This window comes from Staurois parvus, unplaced genomic scaffold (assembly GCF_062004578.1).
Source record: "Staurois parvus isolate SC_StPar_1 unplaced genomic scaffold, SC_StPar_1.0 ptg000206l, whole genome shotgun sequence".
In the NCBI taxonomy this organism is placed as follows: Eukaryota; Metazoa; Chordata; class Amphibia; order Anura; family Ranidae; genus Staurois; species Staurois parvus.
The window spans coordinates 344335-356390 of NW_028318002.1; the positions used below are offsets into that span (position 1 = coordinate 344335).

The 12056-nt window shown below is 40.5% G+C and overlaps 1 protein-coding gene across 1 annotated transcript in view; it reads left to right on the forward strand.

Annotated features, from left to right (window-relative positions):
• LOC149461290 (P2X purinoceptor 1-like) overlaps positions 1 to 12056 on the forward strand; it is a 73297-nt gene that overhangs the window by 38512 nt on the left and 22729 nt on the right. The window contains exons 3-7 of the mRNA XM_089678528.1: positions 131 to 202; positions 1917 to 1983; positions 4626 to 4658; positions 8973 to 9069; positions 10172 to 10252. Of these exons, the coding sequence (XP_089534654.1) occupies positions 131 to 202; positions 1917 to 1983; positions 4626 to 4658; positions 8973 to 9069; positions 10172 to 10252 (350 nt within the window). The remainder of the gene's footprint in view (positions 1 to 130; positions 203 to 1916; positions 1984 to 4625; positions 4659 to 8972; positions 9070 to 10171; positions 10253 to 12056) is intronic.

The following is a 12056-nucleotide window of genomic DNA, read 5'->3' on the forward strand; positions in this document are numbered from 1 at the left end:
AGTGCCAATATATTACATGTTAAGGTCAAGCTTGAGTTCAGTTTACATTCCTTCTAAATTACGAATGTCTTTGAGCTACTGAAAGCTTCTACATACTGCTAAGAAAGTATTATGTCTGATTATTTCACAGGGAGACAGCTCTTTTGTTGTGATGACTAACTTCATAATTACTCCAGAACAACAGATGGGAACATGCAATGAAGTAAGTATGTGTTCGTTTCTGATATTTATTAAATCTATTTAAAGTAAGATCACTCCTGCCTCCTCCCCCCAAGTACCCCCCATAGTCAGCTGCTTGCAATGGAGTCACTCATGTGGGCTCGCTCCTGAGCAGCGCTCTCTGTGTCCATTGACACACACAGCACAGCTCGGCCCCACTCCTCGCTCTCTCCTCTCAGGCTGTGATTGACAGCAGCAGGAGCCAAAGGTTTTCTTTTTTTCCTAGAGTACTAGTATAAGCCCTGGTTTACATATATGTGGTGCCTGAAAAGCAGCAAATTTCTGAGTGTTTCCCGCACTGCATTAAAATCATACCCCATTCATGTGATCTGCCACTGGTGTCAATGTTAAATTAATGACACCCCAATGAACGCCCATGCGATCGGATTCTAATGTGGCAAAAAAAAGATGCCTGCACCTTTTACATGCAGGTGCACTGTGATTTGAGCCCATAAAAAATTAATGGGCTCAAATAGCACTGGAATCACATGTGGTGCGATTCCTGTCCAAATCACATGCAGTTTCCCCCACCACTATAGTGTGAACCCAGGCCTACAGTGTTACTAAACCCACAGCAGTAAAATCAGTCTGTATATGCAGTAAAGCATGCTTGTTATACTCACTGTGGAACCTAAGGGGTTAATCCTCTGCATTGTGTAAAAAGGCTGTTTGATCCTTTCTTCTCTGCCCCTCCTCTTGTTCAAATATCCATATGATAAGAGAGACTGAGTCGCAGCCATTCTGCACATGCTCATTTTAGTGTGTATTGTTAGAGAGGTTTTTTTTTTTTTTTTCTTTGGAGAGTGCATGTGATCAGCACAGGGCCAATCAGCACTGTCCAGACAGTGGTCAGGGGTTTTCCATCCTCCTAGAGCAGAAAGAAAACTCCTCTTACAAGCTTTAACCAGTGCTCTGCTGAACACTGATAGAAGTCATAAGACTGCTCTAACTGCTGGGGAGAAAAGGTGTTTAGCAGTTTATATTTACTAAAATAATTGCATTTCCATGTTGTGTGTACAGTGGGAGACCAGAGAGAGTGAATGCAGAGTCCTGGGTTTAGTAACACTTTAAGCACTTTTACTTACCTTATCCCTTACTACCCCAGCAGCCAGTGCTCAACCTCTTCTTTCACTTTTGGGCATACCCACGGTCTTCGCACTTACAATGCAGGACTGATGGCCTTGCATTGTAAATGATGCAGCTGTGACCGTGAATCGGAGTGCTGAAGAGAAGAGTTTACAGGGGACCAGTCACATGGAAGGAGGTGCCTGTGAAATCAAGGGATAGGGATTGGGTTAGGATAGGATAGTTCCTTTGCAGCCTCACAGCCAAAGACTGTCTTTCACAGAGCACAAGAGCAGAGTACCTTGCCACTTTGCAAATGCCTAAGGGACATGTATTGTCAGAGAGCTGATTATAGCTTGCTTAAACCTTTCTGTGCAATACACTGTCATTTTTGTTATGGGCATCCTGCAGGAAAAAATGTCTTTATTGTCATGTCTGAGTATTCAAACCATAAGGCCTGCTTACATTCATCCTGATTGGCAACAGGTAAGGGCCAGAAGTACTTGATTAACTGGGAACCTAGTTATTGCATAATTTATCATGTTTGGTATACAATAATTCCAAGAATGCAACATCTAACACAAAATGGACAAAAATAAGGATTTTAAGATGCAGTTATCAATTCTTCTCAGCTTCCTGATGTAGCACCATGCAATACCAATGAAGACTGCAACACTCTTTCCTTTCGTCTAAGTCAAGGTATGCCTTTTATACTGTGAAAAACTTTGTAGTGAATCATTTATAGAAATTAATTTAATATTAAGTGCACCTACATAATGCTTTATAGCTGTACATGCCATGTTAATATAATAGTAACATATTCAATATTTACATTTTTAACCTATATTAAACTTCCAGTGTATTATCTTTTTTCTTATCTGTATTACTATGTACAGTACATTTTATGAAGTCATGCAGTAATTTACCTAAATTAACACTGATTTTTTGCATTAGCATGAACAACTATCTGAGCGAATAAAATAGACTACGCATCATGTTTAATAAGACTTTGTAGCAACAAACAAAATTGTTATCAAGTACATTCACCTAGAAGAGCAGCCTAGATGTCCCATGCTGTCCTGATCAACAAAGCGTCAGCACTCTCTGGTGTTGTTCAAGATGGCTCATTGTACTGCATCTCATGCACATTTCTAATGTTCAGGGCAGCCCGTCATAGCCAATCCTAGGTCAATAAGAATGTGAAGGAGGTAGAAAAGAATGGGCAAGCTTCAACACTGCCAAGAATCACAGAAGCTCTGGGATTACTTTATTTAAACAAAGCTGACTTAAAACACACCTATATACCTTATCTCCTGTCTCTTCTATATTGCATATTTGTATATATCGCAATCTTTAAAAGGTACACCACTGTGAGACTGAGTTGGATTTACATTTAGATCTAAATAGTACATTATGAAAAAAAAGTCAAGGATTAAAAACACAAACATTTATACTCATATTCTAGGTGAATGCAGCATCAATTTGATGCTGCTTCTGTTCCTCGCCGCCTCTACACTGAGCACAGAGCGATCAAGAACCGCTGATAGCTCAGTTCTCAGTCTTCAGCGAGCAGAGAGCCGGTGATTGTCAGTCACAGGCTCTGTGCTGTGTTCATCCACTGTTGACTGGAGTTCCGGGCTGTGGAGTAGGCAGGAACGGCTGGCTCCCTGAGAGGCTGAGCCAGCTGCCATTCCAGGCGTCTGGGTTGATGCCGACTGCTGGCTGAGTGACATTTGCTGACAGCAGACTTTAGCCCACTGTCGGCTAAATCTGGGTCATGGGAATGCAGTATAAAGTGCATTCCTGTGATCCCCAGGAGAAGTAAGCCCAAAAAAGCTTTGGCCCTACTTCTCCTTTAAATTGATGTTTTTTAATAATTAGCTGATGGTGATATCTATAGCCTAAATAAAGCAAGCCATGATATTTATGCCATGGTCATAGAAACCAATCAGCTTCCATGATTTCAGTCAAAGCTTAATTGAACAAGCTGAAGTTAGAAGTTGATTGGTTACCATGCACAGCTGTGCCAGATTAGTAAATCAACCCTACAACTTTCCTTTGTTCTGTTACATGCTGTATTCATTTATGTTTTTAATTGAAACTCCAGGCAAAACTTGATCAGTGATTCTGCATGAATATTTTACTGTCACTGAATGTCTACAACAAAGTCCAGAGACCTGCCCTTGTAGATCTGTAATTAAAGTATTTAGTTACCGTCTTTAGAATTAGAGTCAGAATAAAAAAATGTGACTGGTTTACTTTGTATGTCAAATCATTTTTTTAAAGTTTTGGATAGAGTGGGGAAGGATTAAAATATACTTACCTGCTGTGTGCAGTGGTTTTGCAAAAAGCAGCCTGGATCCTCCTCTTCCTGGGTCCCCCACTGGCACTCCTAGCCCCTCCCTCCTGTTGGATGCCCCCACAGCAAGCAGCTTGCTATTGGGGCACCCACTGCTCTGTGTGTCCATTCACACATGGGGCTGTGGCTTGGCTCCACCCCCTTTCTCTTCTCATTGGCTCACTGGCTGTGATTGACAACAGAGGAAGCCAATGGTTCCCACGTGTGCCTCAGCCAATGAGGAGGGAGAGTCCCGGGATAGCCGAGACTCCAGTGCACATCGCTGGATCGAGAGGGGGGCTTAGGTGAATATTGGGGGGGCTGGGGAGGATGCTGCACAGAGAAGGTTGTTTTACCTTCTATGCATGAAGGTAAAAAAACTTTGAGCCTTTACAACCACTTTCATGCTCTCTGGGGACCTGAGATTTGCCCTCATGTCTTGTATTGCTGACCACAGTTTCACCTAACAGAGATTGACAGAAAATCTGCAACTGTGGGGTTTATTCAGTAAAGCTGGAGAGTGCAAAATCAAGTTCACTTGATGCAAAGAAACCAATCAGCTTCCAAGTTTCATTGTCAAAGCCTAATTGAACAAGCTGAGGTTAGAAGCTAATTGGCTACCATGCAGAGCTGCACCAGATTCTGAGTGAACCAGCATTAATAAAGTGTAGTGTGAGGTTCAAGCCTCGCTTGTCTTTACTAAAATCATTTTTTTTTCTACCTGTTGCTGTTGGAGTCCTGGATAGCAGTGAAAACCAGACATAAGTTCTAATCTTTCCACTCTAAAAAAAAAAAAAAGTTTGCCAGACGTTTACATCTGCTGGGATGATTATGGTCATAGATTTCCAAAACACAAAATAAAGGACAAGAATGTTGTCGATTGCCATATAGAATCGGCCTATGAAGTTTTTATTTTACCAAAGCTGTTAATATCTAGAATGATTTTACTAAATATTTCAATAAAGTGTTTTTAATATCTTTCAATTTATCCCTGTTTAAAAAGGAGAGAGTGATTATCAAGCACTGAGTGAATCAGGTAACCTTAGCTTGGCTAGATATGGCTTGGTGGTGGGAGCATTCTGTATTGGTGCTAATTTTCAGTGAATGTGAAAAATAAATTAAATTATTCTGGAATTGAATAGATTTTTTTACCTAAAGTGTTACTAAACCCAGGACCCTGCATTCACTATATCTGGTCTCCCACGATACACAGAAAATGGAAATGCAGTTATTTTAGTAAATATAAACTGCTAAATACCTTTTCTCATCAACAGTCTTGTGACTTCTATCAGTGTCCAGCAGAGCACTGGTTACAGCTTGTAGGAAGAGTTTTAATTCTCCTGTAGGAGGATGCAGGACCCCTGACCTCTGTCTGGAGAGTGCTGATTGTCCCTGTGCTGATCATATGCACTCTCCTAAGAAAGAATAAAAACTCTCTAGCAATACACACCAAACTGAGCATGTGCAGCTTGCCCCTGAGCCTCTGTTCTATCAGGAAGTATTTAGGAGACACTGAAAGAAGGGGAAGATCAGAGAAGAAAGGATCAAACATCCTTTTTACACATTGTCAATGATTAACCGCTTAGGTTTCACAGTGAGTATAACAAGCATGCTTTACTGCACATACATGATTTTACTGTTGTGGGTTTAGTAACACTTTAACCGTTTATTTTTATGAGCACCAAAAAAAGCAGAATCTAAGTGGATATTCTTCTAACTTTGATTTGCATGCTAATATGGAAAAAACAATTCATGGCTTAAAGCCCAACTCCAGAAAACCTAAAAAGTCTCCCTTGCCTTAGGGCTGTGCCTGCGCTGCAAGGGTTAAGTGCTTGTTTAGTCTAGGGCAGGGGTGGGCAACTGTGGCCCTCCAACTGTTGTAGAACTACAAGTCCCATGAGGCATTGCAAAACTGACAGTTACAAGCATGACTCCCAAAGGCAGAGGCATGATGGGAATTGTAGTTCCCCAACAGCTGGAGGGCCACAGTTGCCCACCCCTGGTCTAGGGTACAGTCAAAGCACTTTTCTTACCTGATCCTCTGCATCAGTCTTGATGATGTCAGCAGACCATAGATCACTGGAGCACAGGGAAGAAGAGGCTGCAGGGATCAGTCTATCAGCAAGGAGGAGCCTGCAGAAGGGGAGGATCAGGTAAGTAAATCTGCTTTTCAAATCCCCTTGGCAGAATGAGCAGTTAGTCCTTGCTTTGCTGTTACAGCCCCACTGCAATGGAAATGATTAGACTTCCTGGAGTTCATTATCTTAATGATGGTAGAATGTACAAAACAAAGCTAGTCAGTTGATTCCTGAGACTCGAAAGACAGGGGTACAGGTTTTCAGATCTCAAAGTATATGTTATGTCAAGTTTATATATACTTTGATATTTCCCTATGTTATAACACTGTATTTTGCTTGGGTAACAAGTTAAATATTTAAAAGGGACCCTACCATGGCATTCAAGTTTTGCTAAATTATTTTAAATATGACTAAATGCCCAATCAAATCTGATATTTCTGTTACTTGTGAATTCTGTTGGGTTGAATCACCATCTAGCTAAACTGTTGTAAGACATTTTATGTGCACACCAAGGACTCATCTATCCTAGAGTCTGAAAGATATATTTGGTGTTATGACACTACAGCAGTCTAAAGTGTTCTATTATGCTTAGCATGGGTTCACATGTTGAGAAGAACATGTTAACATCTGACCTGTGTGGACAAAGATGTTTTGTCTATTGGGCATAGCACTTGGCAATTGAGAGATTTTACAGTACAGGAAGGCTGCAGTAGTCTTATAAGTAGGGAGTTAATGCATTCTGTCGATTACTAGTTATAGATTTTTGATCTGCGAGACTCCAGCCTCTGCATTAGTGTTGGAAAGCGTTTGAGCTGCTTTTTGGTTTTTATAGCAATGCTAGATACGCTTTTTTCTCAGGCTGCAAAATATAGAGTACAATTTTAGTTTCTAAATAATAATACCTTTAAATAAATATAGGCCTTATACAGCACCATCAGCAAAATAGTGATAATATACATTAATCTTGGCTGAAATACATAGAAAAAATAAATAATATTAATACAATAATACGAGGGACGTTCAAGTCAAACCGGGACTTTTAATTTTACAGGTATAAAAAGGGATGCTAAGGCGGCGGTTCTACAAGCAGTAGTAAGTGGCAAGTGTGTCCTATTAATGGCTGGCGGCACACATGTCGCGGGCCAGTCCAGAGACCGCTAATCAAGATTAGTGTTAGTGTGTGCATGGAACAGCTGGTGATGAAGTTTCTTGTGAATGAAGGCGTAAAACACGTGGATATCTACAGAAGACTTCAAGCACAGTACGGGATGAGACGCTCAGCTGAAGTAGAACATTTGAACGGTGTAAATGTTTCAAAGATGGCTATCCGTCAGTGACGATCCTGACTGTGGTGGTTCCCAGCCCACAGAAGTCATTCCTGTGAACATTCAGCTCAAGGAACGCCTGATTCTGGATAATCAACTCATAACTTGTCGTGAAACTGCACAAGAGATTCATCTTTTTGTAGGAACAGTGAACAGTGAACACAATGATGACAAAGTGAAGCAGGATGTCCTAGGATGGTTCAGGTACACTGACAAATCTTTCTATGCTGAAACATCCAGGCATTAGTTAAATGCTGCGATAAATGTATAAATGTAGTAGGGGAGTATGTCGAAAAATAAATGCAGTTTCCACTGCTTGAAATTTGTTCTTTTATTATATAAACTCAAAAGGCGCAGTTTGACTTGAACGCCCCTTGTATCTACAGAATCTCCAACTACTTTCACATGCTGTGGATGTATAATTCATACAAAGACAAAATAAGAAGAAATAATATTTTTGTACATACACTGAACAATAATTTGTTATTCATAGCTTTCATAGTAGTGTCCCTTTAAAATTGCTCATCTTTGCTTCTTTTTTTTGCTGCTCATACCTCTTTTGCAGCTAGACTATACCAGTTTCTTTCTATTTCTATTTTGCTGCCTCAATGGATGAAGGGAGATTTTATGGTTAGAACATATCCAATCAAGGTATATTGGGTTTATTAATTATCAACAAATTCCAATTACCTGAAAAATGGATAGTGAATATTTCACTTGTTTTTACTTTTCATTTCAGAAATTTTTACGAGAATATAGTTTGGAAAATAAGATACAAACTTTTCAAATAAAAAACTAAGAAGGGGTCATTTAACTGAGGGGACAGTACTGTGGATGTGTTGTAGACCACTTACATTGTAAATGAGATTTGTCCATTCTACCTATGCTTGCATCAGTTTAATCCAAGTGTTACAATATTTTCTCTCAAAAGCCCCCAAAAATACTGTAACGTCAATTGCCATTAGGCTAAATTAGCTCTGCTTTGAATTATATACTCTGCCCTAACTTGTCTAAGAAAAGAAAGGTGGGTGCCAAACCAGGGGCGGACTGACAACTCATGGGGCCCCCGGGCAATAGGGGATCATGGGGCCCCTGTGTCCTTGCCCAAACTCAAAAAAGCCTATAAAAAAGGTACCAGGGGCATCTCATGGGGACCCCTACTGACCCCGGGCCCTCGGGCGGTGCCCGAGTTTCCGAATGGTCAGTCTGCCCCTGTGCCAAACTAACATTTGTCCAGAATCCATTGGCCACTACAAAAAGAAGATAATGCTGTCTGATGTGCAAATTAATTGACTAAATCAATTTGCAAAGACTTTCATCCACTTATGCCGCAGAAGCAGCATCTTTGGCAAATGCGGTAACATTTCATAGACATTTATTCACATCCTGGGCTTGGGGGCAGTTGGATCAACAGGAGGCATTCTTATTGTACTTTCAAACAAAGCTACTGATACACTGCTTTTCCATAGAAATATACAATGTAGCAATGCAGCCTTGTTGAGCTCGAATTTTGATTTCATTCTATGCATAGTTAGTAAGCTATACTGAGACCATGCTTTAAAAAAAAGAAGAAGAGAGAGAAAGAAGACAATATTCTAGTGGTTCATTTCTAAACTTATTGGTAAACATTGTACTATTTTATCACCAGATGGTAGCTACTGAAATATCCTGTTAAAGAGGAAATGTTGTAACGGATCTAAAATGACATTTATATGCTGTTCACCCTATGTTTTATGGGGGGAAAGGCACTTCAACTTTTTCATACAGGCCTGTTTTCCAAGCTAGTTAGAGACCATTTTTTTAAATGAACACACAGAATTTTGCATTGTATCTACAGAGTCTTTCACTATGTTAATGACGTCTAAGGAAACCATTTTTAGTACAGTAGTTAGTAAATGACAATATATTTTTCTGCATAATTGATTTGTCCTATTGTGTTTATTTCAGGAATCCTAACAGGAAATTGCACAGCTTATACCACCAGTACCAATTCTTGTGAGGTCTATGCTTGGTGTCCTGTGGAGAATGACCACAACGTTCCTAGGTAAGTTATTTTCTCTAATAATATAAATATATGAACCCAAAACATAGACATATACGTAATTGTACAGATTTCCTCCCCTATTCCCAATTTTTAGTGATACATTTTCTCATTCATTTGCTGTATACAGCAGCCCATGCAACATGTGACTTACTCCATGTGACAGTATTGGGCCAATCACTAGGCACCAGCAATGCCACATGGAGAGAGTCCATAGTTCCATGTACATGATGACCTGAAGTGCTTGTAACTTATATAGGTGCAGGGCTGGATCTAGCCTGTCCGATGTGGGGGTGCAGTAAAAAATGTCAGGGGGCAGAGGATCGGAGGTCAGCAGGACAGAGGACATGGGTAATGCTGGCAGGGCAGAAGTCAGGGGTCAACTAAAATCTGGGGGGCATAGCCTTTCCCAGCACCCCCTAGATCTGGCCATGTATAGATGGGCTTCATATGCTCATGGACAGTTGAACAAAGAGGCAGAAAAGTGAAGGAAAAGTGAGTATGTGATGATAGAGAAGAGGGAATAAAAGTAAACATGTTGCTTTGCCCTAAATATACAAAACACATTAAATTGTATGTCCAGCCCAAACTTTTTTTTAGTTTTGACTAGGGTCAAGCTTATATTAGATCTAAAGATCAGAGAAGGGATTTCTTCTAACTTCCTGTTTTGTTGATGTTTTACCAGAGAGAAAGTGAGGGGAACTCCAACAGCAACACAGACAAAAAAAAAAGCTTTCCTTGTAGAGTAGGAGAAGGTTGGAACCTCTGTCAGATATGTATTTTTGTCTGTAACCCTGTTGCGGATTTTACCCCACTTAATGTCTGTTGAAACTGTTGTGTGAAGGACAAGAAATGAGGGAGGATCTATATTAATAGTGGTAAAAAGCCATGAGCAGCTCTAATCCTTTTCTTCTCTATCGAAAACTAGAAAAAAAAGATTTTTTGTATGACATTTTCTCTAAACACACGCACCTAAACTGTTATAAATCAGTGTTTTCAGCTTACATTCAATACAATACATTTATTCTGTGCTTTATACTGTATTACAGTTTAAGAAATTACACTATGTTATTAAATGTATTCACTCTTTCACTTTCTTTTACAGTCCTCCATTGCTGATGCAAGCAGAAAATTTCACGTTATTTATCAAAAACAGCATACGTTTTCCAAAACATAAAGTTAATAGGTAAGCATAAATGGACTTCAGTATTATGAACTCTCCGCTCTAATTCATCCCAAAGGTGTTCTATCTCATATATCTCATATATATATATATATATATACACACATACACATACAAATATATATATATACACACTATATTGCCAAAAGTATTGGGACGCCTGCCTTTACACGCACATGAACTTTAATGGCATCCCAGTCTTAGTCCGGGTTCAATATTGAGTTGGCCCACCTTTCAACTCTTCAACTCTTCTGGGAAGGCTGTCCACAAGGTTTAGGAGTGTGTCTATGGGAATGTTTTACCATTCTTCCAGAAGGGCATTTGTGAGGTCAGGCACTGATGTTGGATGAGAAGGCCTGGCTCACAGTCTCCTCTTGAGGTCAGGACTCTGTGCAGGCCAGTCAAGTTCCTCCACCCTAAACTCTCTCATCCATGTCTGTATGGACCTTACTTTGCGCACTGGTGCGCAGTCATGGTGGAACAGGCAGGGGCCATCCCGAAACTGTTCCCACAAAGTTGGGTGTATGAATTTGTCCAAGATATCTTGATATGCTGACACCTTAAGAGTTCCCTTCATTGGAACTAAGGGGCCAAGCCCAACCCCTGAAAAACAACCACACCCCATATTCCCCCTCCAGCAAATTTTACACTTGGCACAATGCAGTCAGGCAAGTATCATTCCCCTGGCAACCACCAAACCCAGACACATCCATCAGATTGCCAGACAAATAAGCGTGATTCATCACTCCAGAGAACATATCTCCACTGCTCTAGAGTTCAGTGGCAGCATGCTTTACACCACTGCATCTGATGCTTTGCATTACACTTGGTGATGTAAAGCATGGATGCAACTGCTCAGCCATGGAAACCCATTCCATGAAGCTCTCTATGCACTATTGTTGTGCTAATCTGAAAGCCACGAAGTTGAGAGGTCTTTAGCTATTGACACTGCAGATAGTTGGTGACTTCTGTGCACTGTGCCCTTCAGCATGCGCTGACCCTGCTCTGTCATTTTACGTGGCCTACCACTTCAAGGCTGAGTTGCTGTTGTTCCCAGGTGCTTCCACTTTGTTATAATACCACTAACAGTTGACTGTGGAATATTTAGTAGCAAGGAAATTTCACAGATGGACTTATTGCACAGGTGGCAACCTATCACGGTACCACGCTTGAATTTACTGAGCTCCTGAGAGCGACCTATTCTTTCACAAATGTTTGTAGAAGCAGTCTGCATGCCTAGGTGCTTGATTTTCTACACCTGTGGCCATGGAGGTGATTGGGACACCTGAATCCAATGATTTGGAGAAGTGTCCCAATAGTTTTGGCAATATAGTGTGTATATATATATATATACACACACAGTATGTTACAGAAGTGAGTACTCCCCTCACATTTATGTAAATATTTCATTCTATCTTTTCATGTGACAACACTGAAGAAATTACACTTTGCTACAATGTACAGTAGTGAGTGTACAGCTTGTATAACAGTGTAAATTTGCAGTCCCCTCAAAATAACTCAACACACAGCCATTAATGGGCCCAATTATCCATTTTCCCTCCCTGGTGTCATGTGACTCATTAGTGTTACAAGATCTCAGGTGTGAATGGGGAGCAGGTGTGTTAAATTTGGTGTTATTGCTCTCACTCTCTCATACTGGTCACTGGAAGTTCAACATGGCACCTCATGGCAAAGAACTCTCTGAGGATCTGAAAACAAGAATTGTTGCTCTACATAAAGATGGCCTAGGTTATAAGAAGATTGCCAAGACCCTGAAACTGAGCTGCAGCACGGTGGCCATGACCAT